Here is a 25,839-nt window from a genome sequence, read left to right on the forward strand (position 1 = left end):
TTGGTCTGTTGAAAATACCAGCTGAATCTCCCTTTAAATCTTGGAAAAGAAGGAGGCATTATATAACAGTTTCAAATTTTGGCACAAGACCAGAAATTTCAGGGGAGGGTGTGTCAGTCAATTGCATTGACCCCAGTGTTTTGTCAACCCCAAAAGGATGAAAGGCAAACTCAGCCTTCATGGAATTTAAACTCAAAACGTAAAGACAGACAAAATGCCACTAAGCATTTTCCCTGGCATGCTAACAATTCTGCCAGCTCACCATCCTAAGGATGTTTTAAATAATATAATCATAGGCACAACTTTGCCTTTTGTCATTTCATGGTCATCATCATCATCATTGTTTAATGTCCACTTTCCATGTCCGCTGGCATGGGTTGGATTGTTTGACTAAGGACTCGCAAGTCAGGAGGCTGCACCAGGCTCTTATCTGATTTGGCATGGTTTCTACAGCTGGATGCCCTTGCTAACGCCAACCACTTCAAGAGTGTAGTGGGTGCTATTTATGTGCTATTAGCATGGGAGCCAGTCAGGTGGCACTGGCATCGACCATGTTCGAATGGTGCTTTTTACATGCCACTGGCATGGGAGCCAGTCAGGCGACACTGGCATCGACCACACTTGAATGGTGCTTCTTACGTGCCACTAGCACGGGAGTCAGTCAGGCGGCACTGGCATTGACCAAAATAAAATACCAGTCAAACACTGGGGTAGATGTAACCAACTCATTCCTTCCCAAAACTTGCTAGTCTTGTACCAAAATTTGAAAGCATTATTATCATACAATGATATATTTAAACTAGTGTCTTCATTTTAGTTGTTTTTATCTCACTTTGGCCATTGTACTCGCCAGCATTCTTCAGGTGCCTGTCATATTTAGTAACATTCTCAGTATTTGTGGATAAATCTTTTACTAAATTCACAGGAGTAGATTGTTGTTATTCTACTGTCTATACCAGGGATATTCCCCTGTTAGTTATTCTCTTATTTGTGATGTTTCTTTTTATCTTAGACTGTGGCCATGCTGGAGCACCACCTTGGAGGTGTTTTTAATTGCATAAATTGACCCCAATACTTTTTTTTTAAACCTTGTATTTATTCTGTTGGTCTCTTTTGCCAAACCACTAAGTTATAGGGATGTAAGCATACCAGCACCTGTTGTCAAGTTGTGGTGTGGAATAAACACACACAACAGGCTTCTTTCAGTTTCCAACTACCAAATCCACTCACAAGGCTTTGGTTGGCTCAAGGTTATAGCAGAAAATACTTGCCCAAGGTACCATGCAGTAGGACTGAACCCGAAACTGTGTGGTTGGGAAGTAAGCCTCTTAACCACACATCCATGCTTGTTTGCACATTTTGCTCAAATCAAGGTACATATAGTTTGACTGTCTTAAGAATGGAACCCATATCCATTTGCTAAACTATTTCATTTAATACCTGACATTAAACTCTTTTGAGACCAACCCTCCTCAGGTAGCCCATGTTACTATGATACAAAACATCTAATTTTAAAGTTTTTATATGTGAATTAGACTCTTCTATCATAATTATTTGTAAGAAGTTTTTTTAAGCTACATTTCAAACACCTTATTAATGAAAAAGGCCAGTTATTTTACTTAAACCCTCCAAATTCTTAATTAGTTTCAAAATTAATTGAAATACAGACAGTGAATTTCCTTTGAAATATAACAATGAAAGGGTTAATTAATGCTTGTGTTTTCTATCCTACTGTCTTGCATGTTAACATATAGCAACACAGTTGTTGCTGTATTGAATTCCTGATCATGGGACCAATAGTTGTCCAGCCTTTACTGTTATTGCCTCTGTTGACCGTCTGAACACTTTTGATACCATATTTCAGTTGAAACACACTCCTGCTATTTCAGTTAATTTTAAAAGAAACTAAGAATTTAGTAAGACAACTTAGTTATTATTAAGCTGGTGCATGAAAGATAAATTTACATGAAATTTTGATGGAGTGTTTTAATGTAGATCATTTTAAATAGGAAGTTTATATCAGTGAATCAGGAGTGGTCACAGGCAGGATGATATCAATAATGCAGAATTTAGTAAATCTAACTTTATTATTATTATTATTATTATTATTATTATTATTATTATTGTTAAGCGGATGTATGGAACATAAATTAACATAAGAGTTTTGATGGAAAGATTTTAATTTACATGTATCTGTTTTGAAAGATTATTGATGTGAGAACGTGTGTTGAAACAGATATTGTTATACTTGGAGATGGTCATATTTTGCCAATTAAATACAGTACTATATGTTGGTCTTTACTTCAGCTTTATTATTGTTATTATTTTTGTTTCTTTGTCAAAGCTCTTTCATCACACATCCTGTGACCTCTTTAGCTCCTTATCCTACAGAAAAACAAAATAGACTAAGCAAAACAAAAGGGGACACATGAGATAGTCATTCAAGAGCTTACAGGATGTATGATGAAAGAGCTTTGACAAAGAAACAAAAATAATAATAATAAATCTGAAGTAAAGACCAAACATATAGTGTGTATGTTTCATTGCAAAATATGACCATCCTTCAGTATAACAATATGGTTTTAATCCAGATCACTTTAAACAGGAAGTTTATATCAGAGAACCAGGGCTGGTGTCAGGCAGGTTGATATCAAAAGGGTTAAATATGTATTATTACCACAATCAAGGAAGTATAATGGATGCTTGTGGTTCTGATTTTTCTCTTTCTATTTTCCAGGTTAGTTGGATTGGCTTTTGTTGCCGCTGTTGGCATATGTCTTGTTGTGCTGGGATGTGCCCTCCCCACCTTCAAGTATGTAACTATAACTTTTTTTATTATCTATCTATGTATATTTTGATAACCAGAATTAAAAAGTGTCCTTTTGGTTTATGCTCACAAAGTGAAAGTGAAAATTTTTTTGTAAGCAACCATTGAAATTTTGAAAAAAATATTTTTAGAATCATAATCTCCATATTTTTAGACATAGAATCTCAACTCTCAGTATATCATTATCATCATTGTTTAACATCCGCTTTCCATGCTAGCATGGGTTGGACGGTTTGACTGAGGACCAGTGAACCAGATGGCTACACCAGGCTCCAATCTGATTTGGCAGAGTTTCTACAGCTGGATGCCCTTCCTAACGCCAACTACTCCGAGAGTGTAGTGGGTGCTTTTACATGCCACCGGCACGAAGGCCAGTCAGGCAGTACTGGCAATGGCCACGCTCAAAAGGGTATATTTTACGTGCCACCTGCACAGTCCAGCGGCACTGGCAACGATCTTGCAAAAAAAAAAGTTAGTAAAATATGGGGGTAGGTTTAAAAATTTGAACTGGGTTTTGTTTTTATTTTTTCGTTTCATATTTTAGATGTGGCCATGCAGGAATACCACCTTGAAGAATTAACTTGATCAAATTGATCCTTGTATTTTTTAAGATTATTTTAATGTTTAGTACTTATTCTACCAACTTCTTTTGGTGAACCATTAAGCCATGAGGACAAAGCCAAACACTGATTGATAAGCTTTGTGGAGACAAACATAAAGACATACCTCTAAGGAGAAATAAACAGCAATTAGCATATTGGTATTTGTATCTACTGGCACATATTAAGAATGAATGTGCACATCATTCTGATTCTCATTCTTTTATGTCCTCATATTCTCATCATTATCAGCATCATTTAGCATCCATTTCCTCTGCTGGCATGGATTAAATAGTTTGACAGGAGCTGTCGAGGCTCCAGTTGTCTGTTTTGGCATAATTTCTACAATTGGATGCCCTTCCTAACGCCAACAACTTCACAGAGTGAGCTGGATGCTTTTATGTGGCACCAGTATGAGTGTATTGCACATGGCACTGACATGATTACATTCCACATCACAGCAGCACGAGTGCATTTTATGTAGCACTGGCACTGGAATGAGTGCATTTCATGTCACCAGCATGAGTGCATTTTACATGGCACCAGCACAAGTGCATTTTATGTGGCACTGGCACCTGCAAGACAAAGACCTCTCAGGTGGGAGAGGAAGTGGGGGGCATGGCCATAAAGGACATGCCTGTATGTATGGAGAGCTGTGATTTTACTTAGCCTGACATATCTTCTCAAATACAGCAAATCACCAGAGGTTTCAGTCCCTTGTCATCTCATAATAAATATTGACTTGACAGGCATCAGCAAATAATTTTGTATGCTGAATACTGTAAATAGGATTGACTGTTCTTGTTTGGATAAGAGGTACAGGAATAGCTTTGACTGAAGAAACACAATGTTTCAAATACTGGTGTCTCAAAGTCTCTCTACATTGTACTGAATCAAGTGTTTTGTCAACACATGTATAAAGGGAGAAGTAACAAGTTGTTTTCTGAAGGCTTGGTAAAACAGTGATTAGCATTATTATATTTAAATCTACTGGATTATATTAAGAATAAAATATGTATATCATTCTTTTGATTAATTATACCCTTTAAATATATTTATTTATATATATATTAAGGGCATTACTATACATAAATGCCTCATACTAGGAGGGACTCTTAAAGTCAAAATTACCATATTATTATGGTAATTTTGACTTTAAGAGTCCCTCCTAGCATGAGGCATTTATGTATAGCAATGCCCTTAATATATATAAATATATATATTGATAGATAGATAGATACACATACATACATATATGTGTGTGTGTATATCATCATCATCATCGTTTAACATTTGCTTTCCATGCTGGCATGGGCCGAACGGTTTGACATGGAGCTGGCTAGCAGGAAGCTGGCCAGACTCCAACTGTCTGTGGTCTCATGGTTTGTTTCGATGGCTGGATGCCCTTCCTGACATACATGCATACTCACACATGCTTGTGACAGGTTTCCACACAGTTTCCATCTACCAAATTCACTCACTAGACATTGGGCAATCCAGGAGGCTTATAGTTGAAGGCACTTGCCCAAGGTGCTATACAGTGGGACTGAACTCAAAACCACATGGTTGCAAAACGAACTTCTTAACCACACAGTTATACTTGAAAAAAAAGAAAAAAAAAAAGAGGGGGTGTGCCTATTTGACAAATCTAATTAGACATGGTTGAAATAGTATTATTTCCACTTTCATTTTGTGATCACAACCCGGAAGAATATCTCTACTTTGCTCTGATGACGTGGGCGTGTGTGTGTCAGTGTTTGTATACAATCTGAATCAGCGTGAATACTTTAAGGGGGAGTAACTCTCTAGAAGGAATGTAACTCATTATTATTTACCGTTCATGTTCTCTGCTGGCATGGCTCGATCGTTTGGCAGAACGCAATGTGTCCAAGACTGCATTGTCATGGTTTTTGGTGTGACCTGATACTCCTTTCTAATGCCAGCCACTTCACAGCATGTGCTGTGCCTTTTTCGTTACACTTGCATTAGTGAGGTTTCTATACAGCGTGCAAGATTTTGGGGCTGTAGCAGAGAGCGAGATAGTAATATACTGAGGATATAAGAGATATTAGTATAAGTGTCAGAGAGTAGGTGTTGGACCCTTCTTCTAGACTGGGTTTCCTCGATTTGCACAGACGTTCCTCCAATACTTCCTGTCCACCATTGCCGACTTCAACTTAGGAACTAATAAGCTGCTGTCGACTGCTGCTGTGGTCATGCATTTGGTTCCCAGAGTAACACATCCCTGATGCATTCATTCCTGGCCTGGTAGCCATGCCCAGCTAAATGGAGTCTTCTGGCTCTGAGCCTCTCTGATACTGGGGGAATGTCCCTGTAGATGTCTTTATTGGTCACCTTCTGTTGCATGTCGGATTACGTGGGTGTAGCATCCATCCAGTCATTCCTGCAACATTTGATGGGCTAAGTACGAAAAATTGACTAAATGTTTTAAATGCAGTCAAATAACTGTTACCAACAGAAGAATAAAATATATGAAAATATATGTGAAATATAGCTGAAATAAAAGCAAGAGGTGAGTCAGGGATAGGATGTGTGTTGAGGTGAAATATACATTTTAATAATTCTAGTTTGCCTAAAACAACTAAACTGTCATTTTCATTTTCTTTCTCCAGCAACTGGTGGCCCATGTTTGTTCTGATATTCTACTTCCTGTCGCCACTTCCCACAGTAATCTCACGACGTAACTCACAGAGTTTTGACTCCAGCAGTAATGCCTGTGCTGAACTGTCCATCTTTTTGACCACAGGCATTATCATATCTGCCATAGGGCTACCTCTTGTATTAGCACATGTGGCTGTGGTAAGTTAGCCAACTTCAATAATCTTTGCCAGTTTTTTTTGTTGTTTATCTAGGGAATGCAAGTATTTTGAAAAGGCATAGCATGCGTTCAGCCACCCTGCCAGAGATATGGCAAAGTCATAGGACTACAGCATGGCGGATTGTAAAGAGGTAGCAGAAGAGCTCAACTGAGCCAACACTACTTCTTACATTGATGCTGAGCAGAAGAATCGTTGAAGATCAACATCAGGATCACCAAGCTCTATCAAGAGAGTAACTGCAATGTATCCATGGTTGTGTAATCAGCTAATGGAAGATTCACTGTGACTTAAGTTCCCAATTCAAATTCATAATAATGGAATTGGATGGCCACAGAGAGTTGATGTAATTGACCTCCTCCTCCCTTCTACATTACTGGCCTTGTTCTAGAATTAGAAAGATTTATTATGGCCATGGATTAGCAGAATCATTAGAGTATCAGAAAAAGGTTTTGTAGTATTTCTTCCAGCTCTGAGTTTCAAATCCCTCATAGGTTTGCTTTGCCTTTCATCTCTCTTTGGTCAGTAAAATAGGGTACGAGCCAAGCAATGGGATTCAATACAATCAACTATTCCCCTCACCTATATTTCAGACTTCAGCTCTATGTTCGAAACAGTTATTATTATCACTCTTAAAGTGACAGTGTAGCAGTATCAATAGAGCAACAGTTATTATTTATGCCTCCTTACTTTTTGAGATCAAAGTCCACCGAGGTCGACTTTGCCTGTCATTCTTCCAGTGGCTAATAAAATAAATAAAACCTGTCAAATACTAGGTCATCTTAAAAATTCTCTCCCTGTTATGTGAAAAATCATTATTAGTAGCTGTACTGTTGCATCACAGAAGCATATTTAAACTGATTTGTTTTTGTCCCTTTTTTTTTTTTTTTTTAATGGTGGGCTCTGGCAAAAGGGGCTATGTCCATGGGAATACCAAGGAGAAATGTTTTGGACCAGAAAGACTGGATGTAGTGGTTTGTGAGGCGTTTGGGATTGATGAAGGGTAGGACACTAAGGGTCTCAAGAAGAGGAGAGATTAGTGAATTGGTGTACCCAAATGCAGGTGACATGTTATCAGCCAGCTCTGAGGAGCAGAAGGGGGAAAGTGACCACACTCCAGCCTTTGAACCTGAGGTCAGAGTCAGAGTGTATTGTGACTGACCTCTTGACAATCACTTGAATGGCTTCATTTTGGTACTGTCTAAAGCGTATTAACAGCACCATCCCTGATGTGCAGACAGTATTGAGTATTGCATAGGGTTAATAACTGTTGAGTTATGATCTTAGCAATGTGCTGGGTTACTTTGATGCAAAGATTAGAGCATAGTTGTCTGCATCATGAAATACATGGTTCTTGTCCTGTGGACAGTTTTGCACTTTTTCTTTTCGGCAATGAATTGCCAAGTTGGTAGAGCAGCAAATAAATTGCCTTTGTGGTATTCATTCTGGTTCTCTGCACACTGATTTCAAATCCTGCTGAAATCAACTTTACCTTTAATCCTTTTAAGGTGGATGAATAAAGACTCAGTCATTCCCCCCCCCCCCTCAACTTCACTCGCTCCCTCTCGGAAATCATCAGCTGTAGTCAAATTTGGAGAGAAGTGGGCGCTCTGCCAGGCTAAAAATGCTCATGACATGCTGTATGTCATCATGGCACTCCTATGACTCTAACAGCTGAGGACTCAAGGTGAAGTAAAGGAAGTTTTGGCAATACTGTCCATTAATTCCCCTTTTGGGCTTTCTGTTTTCTACATTAAGACACATGATCTAAAGACAGACTTTTATTCTTTTGAAACTAGAGACAATATAAGTTAAAGGTTATGAATTACTTTACATTATATTGTTTAGTATAACTTGATATGTAAACTATTTGTTTTTTTCTCTGTGTTTCAGATCAAATGGGGTGCATGTGCACTGGTATTGGCTGGGAACATAATCGTCTTCATCACAATACTTGGTTATTTCATTGTGTTTTCCAGTGACGACTTTGACTACAACATGTGGTGTTAGCTGTTGGCTAAAGAAAGTCATCACCATCAGCACCTACACCAACACCATCAACCACAAGCTTGGTTTGAAAAAACAGAACAAGCCATAGCAAGCAAGCATCATGGAAATTTTTCATGCCTCACTCCACCCTCTTAAGCCTGGGTTTTCTATTGTTTTTAAAGCAAGATGATGTTCTAGAGAAACTGGGTGTTTCTTTAAAACTTTGATCTGCCTTTATGATTGACTTTAAAACATCCATCAGCAAAACCCAGTCTATACATACATGCTTATATAATATATATATATATATATATACAGACATGTAAAATACATATGTAATATATATATAGACATGTAAAATACATATGTAATATATACATATATATATATATATATATATATATATATATATATATATACACGTAAAGTACATATGTAATATAGACATATATATAAACACACACATAAAATACATAATATGTTATATATATATAATATGCAATATATATAATATACGTAAATATATATATATATATATATATATATATATATATATATATATATATATATATATAATGAATAATTAGTTACACAAAGGTGTAAAATTGAGAAGAGGACAGGTACTCTATATGGTGAAATAGAGTGGCATATGATCTTTTTCAAAGCTGAAATCTTACTGGTCATTACTCAGAGTTTCCTGTTGTTTTTGTTCATCTAGTGAGTATTGATAATAACTGTGGTGGATTTTATTTATACATGGAATATTCTACTGCCAAAACTAATTAACATAAACATGAAAAAAAAAGAAGAAATGAATAAAAGTTACAAAATTTTGAAAATGTGAAAGACCCAGCAAAAACGCAAGGATTGATAGTTTTTGTGAAGGCAGATGTTAAAGCCACTGGCTAAAGTGTGTGGTGAATCATGGGTATATTACAGAAAGCGAATTACGGGCTATGATTGGTCAAAGTATGTGACAATTTGAGCTCAGAGCAAGGTGAAAGTTGTGAATGTGACATTCTGATTGATCAAGCCATGATCATAAAACGGGGAACAAATTATTTGGTATGCTTGTGTGGGTGCATGTACAAGATAAAATAAGTATAACCATAACTGGAAAATTATCTGAATAAAATAAAATAAAAGTGAAGATGAGATAAGATTATGATACAAATAAAAAACAAGGTGGAAGACTTTCAAAATTAGGAGATTATTCTCATTTAGCACATATATATATATATATATATATAGATATATGCTGTGTGTTTGTATATGAGGAGACATACACAGATTCTTATAACTTTTGTATGCTTCTTTTATTTAATGTTTTTGTTAATTAGGTTTCCAAGTAAATGTATACCAACTGTGAAAATTAAATTCCCATTGAGGTTATCACCAGTTACTTGATTAATAGAAACTGTAAACTCTGAATAGCACCATGCAAGATTTCAGCTCTGAATTAATTTTATGGTGTGTTTGATAATGAATGTTATGATGATGATGATTTTTTTTTTTTTTTTTTTTTTTTTTTGTATAAAAAGCAAATTACTACTTGAAAAATGCTTAAGGTGGAAGAGTGTAAAATTTGTTGAAATGTGTGTGTGTGCATATATATATATATATATATATATATATATACATAATTATGTGTGCTAACAAGGAATCAAAACTCATTCCTAGATTTATGATAGAGCTTGCCTCGTATAGAAGTGGTTGTAATCTTTAATAGGTATTTTGTGAATCCTGAAACACTTCCAACTAAGGCTTACTTTCCTTGTACATGAGGTAGCTGTATGGAACTTCACATATAAACCTTGAAATCCCTTGTTACACTCTCACCTGCACATGTACCTATTTATATATATACATACATGTGTATTTTCATATGTGTATATATATATATATATATATATATATATATATATATATACATATATTTACACACACCTGCACTCTCACACATATACATACATGCTTACATACATGTTTATATATAATGCTTATATACAAAGATACTTGCTTTTTGTGTGTGCTTGTTTGTACGATAACGTTACACACACTCACACATGTGTGCGCATACATGTATATATGTGTGCACATATGCATAAGTATATTCAGGAAGAAAGAGAAATTTAAACTTATCTTTTTTTTTTTTTTGTATCTTATCTATATATTTATTTATTCAATTTTTTTTTTTGTCAAATATCACATACCGCCTGGTAACTTATGGCAACCAGCAGTCATTGACTCATGGAGGAGCAGTATTTTATATCTAAATCTGATGAGATAGGTTGCCGTTGCAATGGAAAAGTCTCTGAAAGCTTAAATATGGTTGTAGAGGAGTAGGGAACATTCTAGACTGTCTAGAAGACTAATCTGGCAACATCTGGTAAAAACTGGTGTCTTTTTATTATCAGCTTGTAGTCGGATATGTATGTATGTCACGTGTACATCCAAATATACATATAAATGTGCCATGTGTGTGTATATATACACACACACACACACACACACACACACAGACATACATATATATTCACACATACATGTATTCAGTTTAAGAGTATTGAAGAATGCAGATGAGAACTTAATCAAAATATAAAAGATAATATCAATGAATGAAACAAAGGGAAATGATATTGTATTATCTTACATGGGTTGTTCAATTGTTCAATGATATTTCAGGAAAAATTCCCCTTTACACATAAAAGAAAGGAGTTTGGAGAAATAGAAAGGAAACAAAAATTTTTGGGGAAATGTGTTATTTTCTTCTATTTATAAAAAGGAATTTTCCCAAAAATATGATAGGTTCATAGAATAACCTATGTAAGATAATAACAGTATCTTTTCTCTTTGTTATTCTACATCATCATCTTAAATATTGTGCTCAACTTCTCATCTGCATTGCTCAAAGCCTTTTGCAAACATTTATCACATATGCATATATATATATATATATATATATATATATTGATATATATATGTGTGTGTGTGTGTGTTTGGATGTGTAGATAGGAGCAGAAAAGTGTACACAATACATGCACAATACATACAGGTGGAGTTAGTTTATTTTTTCAAAGCTGATAATTTGTTCAATCACTACTCTAAGTTTCTCGGTTTTGAGTGTATATTTAAGCAACAAAGGTGTTTTTGATGCTTTACCAATCACACACACGAGAAAGTAGAAGTTGCAATGGAGCAATTTCTCATCAGCTTCAAATAAATATATATATATATTTATATGTGTGTATGTATTTGTAAACAGTTTGGTCTCTGTGACTCTCTCTCTTTCTCTCTCTCTCTCTCTCTCTCTCTCTCTCTCTCTCCCACACTCCCTCCTTCACTCTCTGCATCTCCCACCATCATCCAATATACTCAATTACTAAATGTAGTAAAATTTTACTCATCACTTTTCTCGTGTTTAGAGACCTCTGCCATATCATTCTCCCTTCGTTTTTTTTCTTCCACTTTCATTTGTGGTGAAACCTCCATTTTACATAAAAATAAAAACACATTTATAAAAAAAAAATCACCCACTTCAAAAAAAAAAAAAAAAAAAGTCCCCTTCTAAGTTGTTTATTTTTTCAAAAAGCTGGAAATGAAGGAAGAAATTACAGAAAGAAAAAAAAAAAAAGACTCAAACCTCTCTGAATGAACAATTCAAATCAAAAACTGTAAGCAACTAAAGAAACACTTATTTTTTTTGACATTTTCCATCTTTCCTTCTAAAAGCCTACTATTTTACAATGTTATGATGATGATGATAATTATTATTATTATTATTATTATTATGGTGCAAGCTGGCAGAATTGTTAGTGTGTTCAACAAAATGTTCGGCTGCATTTCTTCTGACTATACCAATTTCCATCCTTTCAAGGTTGATAAAATGAAATACCAGTCATGTTCTGGGGTTGATATAATTGACTAACCCTGTCCCCTTAAAACTGCTGGCCGTGTACCAAAATCTGAAACCATTATTATTTTTGGCAGAATTGTTAGAGCATCAGACAAAACCACCTTGCTGTATTTCTTCTGGCTCTTCAAGTTTTGAGTTCAAATCCTGCTGAGGTCAGCTTTACCTTTAAGCCACCTGGGATCAGTAAAATAATGCATTAGTCAAGTCCTGAGGTAGGTATAATTGATTACTCCCTCCCCTCAGAATTGCTGCCCTTGTGCCTAAATTACAAAGTGCAGTGAACTCGCAGAATCAGTGGATGGCTTGTGATATTTGTTCTGGCTCTTTACATTCTGAGTTCAAATCCCACCAAGGTCAACTTTGCCTTTCATCTTTTCAGGGGTTGTTAATCTTGTGCAGAAATTTGAAAGAATTATTATTACTATTATTAAGCCAGTGAGCTGGTGGCATTTCTTTTGCTTCTTTGCATTCTGAGTTCAAATTCTGCCAAGGCCAGCTTTGCCTTTCAGGATCAGCAAGATAAAGTAGCAGCCAAGCACTGAGATCAATGGTATTGATTAACCCTCCCACCCCCTCAGAATTGTTGGCCTTGTGCCAAAATTAGCAATTATTATTATTAATATTATTTTAAGTATTTTTATTATTATTGTCATTTTTACGTGTGAAATAAAAGTATAAAGAAATTCTACTCAGTCTTGAGATTGTTCACATTTCTTTTTGCGTTAACTTCAAATGATAGTATTTTTGCTTGTTTCTTTTTCAATCCTTTTTAACCTTGTTAATGCTAAACTGTCCAATACTATCTTTGTTCCAAAACACTGGCTTGAAATTCATCATCATCATCGTCATCATTTTAACATTCACTTTTGCATGCTTGCATGGATCAGATGGTATTTGTTGAGGCAGATTTTCTACCTCCAGATGCCCTTTGTGTTGCCAACTCTCACTTGTTTTCAAGCTAGGTAATATTTCCCCATGGTCAGCTGTGTGTTTTAAAAATAAAGAGTGCAAAACAAATATTGCTTGTATGATAGTGATTCTTGCTTATTTAAATTTCTCATGATGTCAAGACAACGTTGCCGTTGCAATGCAATTTATACAAATACATCCATTGGCATACACACACACACTCCTGCGCATATATACAATAAGTTACTTTCAGTTTCTATTTGTCAAATCCTCTCACAAGGCTTTAGTCAGCCTGGGGCTACACTAGAAGACATACCCAAAGTGCTCTGCCGTTGGACTGAATCCAAGACCACATGGCTAGGAAGCAAGCTTCTTAACCTCACAGCCATGCCTACACCTATCATCATCACTGTCATTTAATGTCTGTTTTTCTATGCTGTCATGGGTTAGATGGTTTGACTGGGATTAGTTAGCTGGAGAGCTGCACCAGATCCCAGTCAGTTTTGGCTTGGTTTCTATGGTTGGATGCCCTTCCTAATGCCAATCACTCCACAGAGGGTGCTGTGTGTCTTTTACATGTCACCGGCATGGATGCCTTTTACGTGTCACTGGCATGGGTGCATTTTGTGTTTATTTAATTGAATCATAGAAGTTTTTTTTTCGTTTTGAAAAAATTACGTGAAATATATAGACTGTTTTTCATTGTCAGTCATCATCATTGTTTTTAATATCCACTTTCCCACACCTACAAGGGCCAGACAGAATTTGTTAAGGCAGGTTTTTTACATCTAGATGTTCTTTCTGTCACCAACCTTCAGTTTCCAAGCAACATCTTTTTCCCCCATGGCTGGTAATGTTCTTCACAGAAAATTAGAAACAAAAATACACATGCAAACATACATTGTTTGTGAGTATGTGTGTGTATACAACTAACTGGCTTCTTTCAGTTTCTGTCCACATGCCCTTTGGTTGGCCCAGGGCTACTGAAAAAGACATGTGCCCACCAAGTTGCCATGTAGTGTGGTTGAAAAGCAGACTTCTTAACCACATAATAATGACTGCACCTGCTATAGGTGAGAAACAGGGGTAGAATACTAGAGGCATGAGTGATAAAGGTGTGAGTGGTTAGGTGACAAATTTTGCAACATCTCTAAAAAGATTTCCTATAGTGACATCTTTATAATCTAAAATTTCTAACCAGAATGTCTCAGTATTGGGTGTATTTGCTAAATGGATGCTATTGTAGTGTACACTTGAGTGAAATTCCTCTCTCCCCTTTATTAAACACGTGCATTCGAATGTAGCAGGTAACACCTAGCTTTTGGTCACTATTTGGACCCCATTGTGCCCACTACACTGATTGGTTGATATTGGCACAATTTGTCCCTTACTCTGTCACACCAATTTGCCACGTATAACCATTCAGAGCCTCCAAATAAAATCACATGAGACAGCCTGTTCTCAACCTAGTTTTTGAGCTAACAGCTCCTTATAAAAACTCACCTTCTCCTTTCGAGGTCTTTCAGTTCCAAACCTTTTTAGGTCTAGCCACTGACCACACAAGACACAGCCAGTTCCAGCGACAACACCACAGCAGCTGCATTGAGGCTTACCAACTTTGTCCAACAGCATTACTGTAACCTCCGTCTTCATCACCACCATTATGTCTTTAAGGTCATCACCATCATCTCTCTCCGTACACAGCTCAGGAAGCAACTCATCCAGGTTCCAACACTTCACTGTTCGTGAATTACTTCATGGATCAACAGTGAATATACAATCTGCAAGAACTCCTGTATCAAGTGACCCAGGCAGCAGCATCACAGCCACAACTTCATGTATGACATGTACCTGCGACCGGCTCAGCATCATGGCCACAACTTCTTGATACAGTTTTTCAACTACTGTATACAATTGACTACAAACTGGTATTTTATATCTTACTTGTGTATATGAACTTTCTTCTCACTTCAGTGGCTAGAGATTCTTTCACTGTCTCCTTCATTGCCATTCTTATATGTTCTTAACACACACATACATCTCAGCTTACATGCACACATACATTTGTTCTCATGACAACCTGTCTATTATTCTGTATACAAGACGCACACACAGACACACATTGTTATATCAATAAATCTTCTCTTAATCATTCTACGTGGTTGTGTCTCATTTCCCTCTGGCACTTATATGTACCATTCAATTATATATTTATTGTAAGGGCTGTGTGATGTACTAAAGACCCATTCTTGTCACCTTGCATTATATGGTCCCATTTCACTATTAAATCGAATTTCAACTGAAGCAATTTTTTCATTGAAATGCTTCTATGACAGGAAAAATTGGCACTTTTAAATGTTTCAAAATATTCTCCACTGAAAACCATTTGATATTCCTCTGTATATTAAAGTTTACTGGCAAACATTACTTGAATCCCTTACAAAGAGAGAGTAATGATTGTTGTACTCTCTTATGGATATTATTTTCTTTGGTAGCTGTTACAGTCTTCTTGATTACCATTCCTGTTATCTTTCTCTAAAACCTGTAGCCTAAATTTGGTTTAGGATTAAGGAATTCTTCAATATAAGCATCAGGATTAAGAAGATCAGTTGTACATGTTGGCAATACTATAATATTAGTAATACATTTGATCAAATGTAAGAGATCTTCAAGTAATTCTATTTTCTTAGCAGTGTTTGATTTAAACAGTTTATTCACTTCTTGAACATATTTTAGAACTGGATGCAAAAATAAAAGGAAAAGTTCATTCCTAGATTCACAAAATATTTCGTGTAGTGTTAAAACTGTAACGTACTTCTCTTTTGTACTTGAAGTTTATTAGTGAGTTTGTAATTCAAATCAAACCATTGGCTTAAAATTCTACTTACAGTTGGTTTTATTGACAGCCACCTAGTTGCACAAGAATTCGAAACATTCAAAGGCTCCTCGTCATTGATAGGAAGATATAGCTGCTTGTAGAGAGGCCCATCTATAAGTTTCAGATACTAAAAATTTTTAATCTCTGGGGAGACATTCAGCATAGGTGTGGGATACTACCAACTGTAAAGAATGACATACACATCTAAATAGAAGCAATAATGGAATTTCCTCTTTTAATTTCCGGAAAACACCATTGTCGACTCTTATCATTACACTGGCATTGTTAGTTCCTATGGCCAGCAAATTTTTCATGTGGAGAGCTCAAGTGCTGACATGAGTTATCTCCTGTACTCTGCACCTGGCCATGGCCGAAAAGGTATCAATAAAGTACTCAATAACCTTTTATTTGGAATAACATTAAAGTAAAAGAAGAAAAAATTCAATAATGACTGATTTAATAAAATTCGACCGTAAAATACTTCAAAAGAAAAAAAACATGAGGAGTAAAAAGAGAAAGAAAATGGATTAACTATTGTGAAAACGTCATGATCAGAGAAAAATTCTAAATGAATTTTTCAAACTTATTTTCCCTGCTAAATGCTTAGAGAAAGAAAAAATGCTAGATCTAGCATTAAAAATGCTAAGGTGGCATTTTTTATATATATAAATTATAAGCACACACACACTGTCAAGGCTACATCTTTGGCCTCTTTGATAGCCTCTCATCCGTCTAATATACCTATCACACTCTTCTTTTATCAAATGTCAGTCTATCATTCATGCCACTGTCACCCATGCTTCTATCAACCATGCCTTTATCACTCATGCTCCAATTATTTATCACTCACTCACTAATTCCTCTTCACACTTTCATTGTACTGTACAGTCACTGTAACTAAGGATAGCAGTACACCTCTTTGGTTAACTGTACATATCAACTAAAGATGCCAAGTGACTAACCTTACCCTTTCTCCAAAACTCTATCTCTTATCCTTTTCAACATATCTCTCTCACCATATTGAGGTATATCCATATGGGACCTCATTAAACTTTCATGTATCTGAACACATTACTGAAACACCTCTGGCCATTTGGTATTGAAATCCATCATTCACTCTCACCATTTATCTGCTTCTTGCCATCCCTCACTCTCTCGCTCCTATCCTCTCCAGTGCAGGTTCCACAGTAAAATACACCTAATATTCTAGGTGTAGGGTTGTGAGGAGCCTTAAGTCTCCTTGAAGACATAGCAACCTCCCTAAAGTTGGTGCTTAATATGAAGAACCTCCAGCAAGACTTGATACAGCGGCAAGGTTTAAGTAGATGGATAGACAGAGAAAATATGGATAATTGTGACAAGTTGTAGGAAGCTATTTGAGGCTGGAGAGAAGCAGTAAGTTTTAGTAATGAAGAGAATATGTTTCAGTTATGGTATTCGACTAAGAAGGAAGGGTAGAGTACAGTAGCAGGTACACCACCTCTTAGTTTATGGAATGACAACACCAAGACTTGACCTATACCTGCAAATACAGGGAAACACCTCGTCTTCAGCTTAGGGTCTTCCTGACATCAATAAATACCTCGTATCTTCCGTCTTTAGCATGTTTGTAGTTTTTTAAACCAGTGTTATATATTTTTCTTCCTTTCCTTACTAGCTTTTCAAACTTACCATCATTCTCCACTTGCTTCTCAAATAACCAACTTCTTATTAATTAGTTGTCTCCCTTCCACATTTTAAAAACTTAACTTGGTTTCTCGTCGATTATCTCCCATATTTGCCGTTGAAAATACACACGCCCGGCTTATGCACGTTTTCTCTTATTTACTATTTTCCCTTTCTCAATTTGTCTCGCCAGAACTATCTGAAAACATCCCTCTCCGACGAAGGCGGTCTGTTTAAAACGTTGGACTTCTCTTCTTGACAACCAAACCAATTTATTCCACCTTCAGACGATTTATATTTTCTGCCTGCCAAGGCAGACTTTCTCTACTCTCTCGAATTCTATTTAATTTCTTCCACTTAGCGATCTTTTGATTTTTTATCCTTTATTTTTAATCGTTTCAGCTACTGATTTGCGGCCATACTGGTGCACTTCCTTGAAGGGTTTTACTCGAACAAATCGACACTCGTAATTCTTTTTTAAGCAACTGCTAAGTTAGTATGGACGTAAACAAACGGACACTGGTTGTCAAGCGTTAATGGGTGACAAGCACTAAAGCACATACACACACACACACACGCACACAGTACGACGGGTTTCTCTTATTTTCCATCTACCAAATTCACTCACAAGGCCATAATCTATCCAGAACTATAGTTGAAGACACTTGCCCAAGGTGCCACATAGTGAGACTGAACTCGGAACCATGTGGTTGGAAAGCAAATTCCTTGTTACACAGCCACGCCTGCGCCTTTGATGTTTTAAATTTTTTTCTGTTTTTCAAACGGTTGAAAGTAGGCAATATTTAATGTGTACCGTTGCCAGGCAACAGTGAAAATATGGCGGTCACAATACTGGTTGATAAAGCGGTGTTGAGATGTACGAGGAATACAGAATGCGAAGTTTGATGAAAGACTATACTGGAGAAATTGAGAATATTAGAGAGAAAGAGTGAAAAATATTTAATTCAAATAATCATATTATATTAAGTAAGTAATGGGATCCCTGCCCTCATTTCGTTGCAATATATATATATATATATATATATATATATATATATATATATATATATATATATATTACACGCTAAGGCATTTTGTTTTCATTATAGTTTTTCAAAATATTGTTGTTCATTAGGCCTAGTCTTATGATAAATATCGTTCTGGCCATGCCCACCCCGTCGTTTTCCAGATACAGAGTATATAGGAAGACACGATCCAGTATATTTTCCCATTATTTTTAAAGGGGGTAAAGTGTGATAGAGGCAAATTTGGCTGCTATTTCTAGCATATCACAACTCCGCAAAAGTTTCCTCATTGCTTTGACTTGTTATGGTTATGGTTGTTCAGCGCAATGCCCACCTTGGAGCTACAGTCCTACAATCGAAATCATTTCTACCATGACAAACCATCGTTCTAAGTTTGTCTAGGACTACATTAATTAAGCTGTCCTTTCTTTTCTTTCTATAAAGCGATAGAATTCACAAATTAGATTTAAAAAAAAAAGAAAAAACGAGATAGAGTGGGAGTTGTGTGAAAATTGCCTATTGTTTCTAGCGTACCAAGCGACCAGGTAAGAAGCATCTTCGTTGGATTGTCTTGTTCCCAAGTCATGTCTACGTCAGGAAGCCTCTGATCAAAAATGTTCCATGTGCACAGACACACTGGGTAGTTGTCTGAGGTCCAGAGGTCTAGGACAGTGGTTCATATAAGAATTTGCTTATATGGAGGTCCATGTAAGATTTTACTGTTAAAAAATCTATGCAATAAATTGGTTATACTTCTACAATACACAAAATATTTTAACAAATTTTTTTTATACAATTCGTAATAATATTTAATTATAAAAATATAATATTCTCGTAAACATTGTAAAGCTATGGGATTCACCTGAGCAAAAGAGGAATCAAAGGGGTCCATAAGCAAAAAATGGTTGAAAACCACTGATCTAGGGGTTTGGGTTTCCATCAGTAAATTGCATTGCTCAACCCAGGGATCTAGAACGCCGTTAAGATGGCGTTGCTTCCAATCATGACCATCTTGATTTTGTCTTTCGTTTTTCTCTCAGGTATAGTGTATCTGAAACAACAATATGTACTGTGTACTTCCCTTAAGACAACAGGGGACTTTTCTTCAGGTATAGTGTATCTGGATCTACAATATCCTTTTTAAGACAACTTGGGATGATTTTTGTGGGGGTAGTTGGAGTGGAATTTGGTTGTTAGTTCCAGCAGGTCAAACGACCTCGTAGTTTTTCTTGATTAACTTCACTTTAGGAGGGGAGATAATCTCATGAATTTAAAATTCTCAAAAAATGTCTTACCATTAAGAGAACGGACAGGTTCGTGGTTTGGAGATAAGGGAACAATCATTGACACATGTTTCCGGTTTAATAGCAATCATCAGCATGACATTCGTCTGTCTTTACCTCCTGTAGACTCACTCCGTTTTTATAGGTGCCCAGTCCAGTAAGACATGAACTGGGGCAAGACGCAATGGTCAGGTGATAACATGTTGGATGCAATGTATGCATTTGCCACCTATACCTGACCTTTCAGGGATAGCTTTCTCTCAGCCCATTTCTAAGTGAGAGTGACCATCCTACTTGTCACCTCATTCCAGTTCTTCTCCATTTGGAAATCTGGACCAAACCAGACCTCAAATTATTTCACTGGTACATCTTTCCAGCAAACCATGACAGTACTGGACGGCATGGACTAGCCTCTCCAGGTGATGAGCAGCAGGCCCACTGACTTTTCTTGGTAGATTTTTGCTCCTGTCACTGCTTCGTATTCCCTTAGAACAGTGCCAATCACCTCAATGTGCCTATTGTTGGACACTATGACAGTGATCTCATTCGTTTTTGCTTACATGGTTATCCCATGTCTCAGCTGGTGTGGGGATTCCTCTCAACATCTCGAATTTCTGCAGTAATGTCTCTACAGTGAATACTTACAGAAGAGATCAGAGGAGATAACCATGACAGATTGAGTACATTATATACAATAGAAATAATAATAATAATAATAATCACCATTTAACATCCTCTGTCCATGCAGGAATAGGTTGGATGGTTTGACAGGAGCAGGTAAATAAGAAGACTGTCAACTGTCTGCTTTGGCATGGTTTTTATAGCTAAATGCCCTTCCTAATCTCGATCACTTTACAGAATGTGTTGGGTGGGGTTTTTTTTTCCTAGCACCAGCTGCAGTGAGGTCACCAAATAACTTGCAAGACATGACCTCTCAACTGAGTGGGGCATAGTATTGAGAGAGGTGGCTTTGTGTTAGGTGATAGGAAGTATGAATAGCAGGATGAAAGAGATACATGGCTACATCAGTAAAAGAGAATGGAGAGAGAGAGAGAGAGATGTGATGGAACCCATAGCCAAGATACAGGGAGGTGTATATAGTGAAGTGGGCCAGAGATTGGATAGGGTGTAATAGGTGGATAAGTTTGTGAGAGTGTGAAAGGGAGAGTGGGCAGAGTGTGTTAAGAGGATATGTTGTGAAGAAGAAATTTGATAGACATATTATGTGCAGGTAGGTTTGCAAGGGAGAGTTAGAGAACGAGGGGAGAAGAAAACAGTGAATGATGAATACAAGTGGGGAGGTGGAAGAGGTTTGTCAGGGACAGATTATGTGGTGTGAAGGCATGGACATGCCTTCATGGCCTAGATTTTATTTTGGCATTGTAAATCATCCCCTATTCACCCCTACCTCCCCTCAACTCATAGATCACCTCATGCCTCTTATCCACCAGTCACTATATCCACCCATTAACCCAACCCAACCCAGTTCCTACAGTTGTCACCTACTCTTCCATACCTTCTTGTTGTGTCGACGCCCCAGACGATGAAGTAGGCTAGCCCAATACATAGATACAGAGAGAGAAGTCTAGACGTCAAAGTAGTTGAGTAGAGGTCATCCGAACGTGCGATAAACAGTGGTGACGAGGAAATCGTAGCTCACACAGCCACTGTGTAGTATTGTAATATAACTTCTCCACTTGTCATTCCTTAGCATTTGTCCTTCATTCATTGTATTCATCTCACTCACCCATTTCCTATCTCTAACCAATTCTCACTCCCCAGTACACTTTTGCAACCTCCATCCAACCACACACTCTGTTCTCATGTCCCCATTCACTTCTACTCAGCTTATACTTTGAGGTTCCCCATTGGCACATCATCATCACCATAACCATTTAACCATGTGCCCTCACATGTGTGTGTGTGTATATGTGTATATGAAGGCATGTGGCTCAATGGTTAGAGTGTCGAACTCACAATCATGTGACAGTGAGTTCAATTCCTGGATTGGGCTGTGTGTTGTGTTCTTGAGCAAGACATTTTATTTCATGTTGCTCCAATTCACTCAGCTGTAGAAATGAATTGCATCATCACTGGTGCCAAGCTCTATCGGCCTTTGACTTTCCAATGGAAAACATCAGTGGCATGGAGAGGGGAGGCTGGTATGCATGGACTTATGCCTTGGAGGGGAACTTTCTAGGTGCAATCCCATAGTCATTCATAACCGAAGGGGGTCTTTACTCTATATGATGATGGTGATGATGATTGCTGCTTTCTATCCCCTGTTTTATTTTTACTTTTTTTTTTTGCTGCTGTGTTGTAGGGCACATAAGCCCAGTATACAATAAGCTCATTATAATTATGATAATGATCATTACTATTGTTATTAGGCCTAGTAAGGTGGCAAGTTAGCAGAATCATTAACATAACAGGTGAAATGCTTAATGGCATTTTGTCCATCTTTAAGTACTGAGTTCAAATTCCATGAGGTCGATTTTGCCTTTCGTCCTTTTGGGGTCAATAAAATAAATATCAGTTGGGTACTGGAGTTGATGTAACCAACTTACCCCCTCCCTCAAAATTGCTAGCTTTATGCCAAAATTTGAAATCATTATTATTAGGCTTTCTGCCTATAGTAAAAAGGATCATTATTGTTGTTGTTGTTGTTGTTGTTATTAAGAAGGTAGCAAGCTGGCAGAATCATTAGCATGCTGGACAAAATGCATCGTGCCATTGTTTTTGGTTTTACGTTCTGAGTCCAAATTCCACTGAAGTTGACTCTGCCTTTCACCCTTTTGGGCTCAGTAAAATAAGTATCAGTTGAGCACTGGGATCAATGTAATTGACTAGGTCCTGCCCCCAAAATTTTAGGCCTTGTGCCTTTAGTAGAGAGGCTTATTATTAAAATAATGGCTGACTGAATCATTAATATGCTGGACAAAATGCTTTAGTGGAATTTCTTCTGGTTTTACTCTCTCAGTTCAAATTCCACTGAGGTCTTCTTTGCTTTTTATCCTTTCTCCTCCTTTTCATCATCATCATCATCATCGTCATCATCATCATCATCATCATTTAACATCTGCCTTCCATGCTGGCATAGGTTAGACAGTTTGACATGAGCTGGCCAGACAGAAGACTGCACCAGACTTCTGTGTCTGATTTGGCATGGTTTTTTTATGGCTGGATGCCCTTTCTAACACCAACCACCCTGCAGAGTGGACTGAGTGCTTTTTTACATGGTGCCAGCACTGGCAGGGTCACCAAGTAACTTGCAAGGAATTTCAAGACAGGAGGGAGTATTGGAGGAGGTGATCTTGTGTCAGATGATGAAATGTTAGAGTGCGACAGAGAGAGAGAGACAGAGAGGCAGAAACAGTTGTCTTGCTATTGAGGAGGTACATGGTTACCTGGCCAAGAGAGAGGGAGAGAGAGATTGACTCATACTTTGTGTGTGTATGTGTGTGTGTGTGTATGGATCAATAAAATAAGAGACAGTTGAGCACTGAAGTCGATGTAATTGTCTTACCCACTACCCTCAAAATTTCAGGCGTTGTGCCCATAATAGAAAAGATTATAAAGAATGTAACTGTAAACAATGGAGTATTTTTCAATGTTTTTTTATGTTTTTTTTTCTTTTTTTATTTCTGTAATTAGTCAGGTGGTTTGATGATATTTTGAAACATGGCACAAAAGAAGTTGAAAAGGATAATCATGACAACAGAAGCCATGCATTTATCATGTGATTTAGTTCATGGATCCAGTTTGTTGGTCACTGAATGTGAGTCTTATCAGGCTATGTAAACCATGGTCATTTTATATTCTCTGAATGGATTGGCTGGATGAAGAGAATGGAAACTTTCCTCTGCTATTTCTGTTATTTGTTGGTATGAATAAGGAGGTTTACATTCATACCTATAGATGTTGGGAATGTGTTATGAATGAGTGTAACAGTGGGATGTTGTTGTTGTTGGCACTTTGTCGCTTACGACGTCGAGGGTTCCAGTTGATCCAATCAACGGAACAGCCTGCTCGTGAAATTAACGTGCATGTGGCTGAGCACTCCACAGACACGTTTACCCTTAACATAGTTCTCGGGGATATTCAGCGTGACACAGTGTGACAAGGCTGACCCTTTGACCAGTCTCTCCTCTTCACACCACTGATGTTATCCAAGGGAAAGGCAAAGGCTGATACAACTTGGCACCAGTGACATTGCAACTCATTTCTACAGCTGAGTGAATTAGAGCAGTGTGAAATAAAATGTCTTGCTCAAGAACACAACACACAGCCTGGATTAGGAATTGAGCTCACTACCTCATGATTGTGAACCTGATGCTCTAACCACTAAGTCATGCATCTATAGTAGAAAGGATTATTAACCCATTACCTACCAGTAATCTCATATGAGATCACTTAAAAATTACGAATTTCATAATTATCTGTCAATATTTACACATATCTAGCCTTTTTGCTATATCTACTTGGTATATTTCTCTGATATTCAAATGAGGTTTGCTAATTTTTCACCCAATATCTCGCTTATTTCTATTTAAAATGTTATTTTGATCATTCCAGCGTGTTTCTAAGGCTGTTTTATGCTAGAAATCAAAGTTTCATAAAAAAATTATTCCAGCTAATAGAATTATGGGAGGCAATGGGTTAAAATGGTATTTGAGATGTAAACTAACATGAAATTTTGATGGAAAGTTAGAGTTTAGATCACTTTAAAACAGGAAATTTGTATCATAGAACCAGGTTTGAGAAAGATGGCTTGAAATGTGTTGCTATTTAACTATTGCTTGCTCTACCCATTTCATTAAAGTTTCATGTTGCTCTTATATTTAAGCTTCAGGCAATGAATCAACTTGCTTTTATGAGTCCTTCCCTGAGGATCCACAAGAAAATAGTATTAATGAGCTGATTTTGTTCTTCAAAAGTAACAGGGAACTGTTTGAGCAACATAAAGGTAAGTCAATGTCTGAGACAGGCATTTATCGATATATTACCATTTCATGTTGTTTTAAGGGAGAAATCCTTATTGGTTTTGTTCATATACACATGTGCCACCAGTTGTGGCACATATGATAGTTTTTATACCATACTAGTAGTGTTGTTATTGTGTATAACACTACTACTATCATCCTTCTCTCCTTCCCCTTCCTCTCCTCCTTCTTCCTCTCCTCCTTCTTCCTCTCCTCCTTCTTCCTCTCCTCCTTCTTCCTCTCCTCCTTCTTCCTCTCCTCCTTCTTCCTCTCCTCCTTCTTCCTCTCCTCCTTCTTCCTCTCCTCCTTCTTCCTCTCCTCCTTCTTCCTCCCCTCCTTCCTCTCCCTCCTCTTCCTCTCCTCCTTCTTCCCCCCCCTCCTCTCCTCCTTCTTCCCTTCCTCTCCTCCTTCTTCCCCCCATCCTCTCCTCCTTCTTCCTCTCCCTCCCCTTCCTCTCCTCCTTCTTCCTCTCCTCCTTCTTCCTCTCCCTCCCCTTCCTCTCCTCCTTCTCCCTCTCCCTCCCTTTCCTCTTCTCCTTCTCCCTCCCCTTCCTCTCCTCCTTCCTCTCCCCCTTCTTCCTCCCCTCCTCCCTCTCCCTCCCCTTCCTCTCCCTCCCCTTCCTCTCCTCCTTCTCCCTCTCCCTCCCTTTCCTCTCCTCCTTCTCCCTCCCCCTCCCTTTCCTCTCCTCCTTCTCCCCCTCCCTTTCCTCTCCTCCTTCTTCCTCTCCCCTCGTCTCCTCCTTCTTCCTCTCCCCTCGTCTCCTCCTTCCTCCCCCCTTCCCCTTCCTCTCCTCCTTCTTCCTCTCCCTCCCCTTCCTCTCCTCCTTCTTCCTCTCCCTCCCCTTCCTCTCCTCCTTCTTCCTCTCCTCCTTCTTCCTCTCCTCCTTCTTCCTCTCCTCCTTCTTCCTCTCCCTCCCCTTCCTCTCCTCC

General features: G+C 37.6%; 2 protein-coding genes across 4 annotated transcripts in view; both read left to right on the top strand.

Annotated features, from left to right (window-relative positions):
- Positions 1-12,856, top strand: part of LOC149134617 (leptin receptor overlapping transcript-like 1) — a 30,188-nt gene extending 17,332 nt beyond the window's left edge. Inside the window, exons 2-4 of the mRNA XM_089355239.1 lie at positions 2,738-2,812; positions 6,060-6,246; positions 8,157-12,856. Of these exons, the coding sequence (XP_089211365.1) occupies positions 2,738-2,812; positions 6,060-6,246; positions 8,157-8,273 (379 nt within the window). The 3' untranslated portion in view covers positions 8,274-12,856. The remainder of the gene's footprint in view (positions 1-2,737; positions 2,813-6,059; positions 6,247-8,156) is intronic.
- A 5,595-nt stretch (positions 12,857-18,451) lies between these two features.
- Positions 18,452-25,839, top strand: part of LOC106878874 (uncharacterized) — a 54,218-nt gene continuing 46,830 nt past the window's right edge. For 2 of the 3 annotated variants that reach the window (XM_089354998.1, XM_089355000.1), the window contains exons 1-3: positions 18,452-18,607; positions 23,583-23,706; positions 24,775-24,894. In XM_089354998.1, coding sequence (XP_089211124.1) covers positions 23,610-23,706; positions 24,775-24,894 — 217 coding nt within the window. In that variant the 5' untranslated portion in view covers positions 18,452-18,607; positions 23,583-23,609. The remainder of the gene's footprint in view (positions 18,608-23,582; positions 23,707-24,774; positions 24,895-25,839) is intronic. The other variant, XM_089354999.1, reaches the window with a different exon arrangement.

This window comes from Octopus bimaculoides, chromosome 7 (genome assembly GCF_046866305.1).
Source record: "Octopus bimaculoides isolate indiv1 chromosome 7, ASM4686630v1, whole genome shotgun sequence".
NCBI classification, from domain to species: Eukaryota; Metazoa; Mollusca; class Cephalopoda; order Octopoda; family Octopodidae; genus Octopus; species Octopus bimaculoides.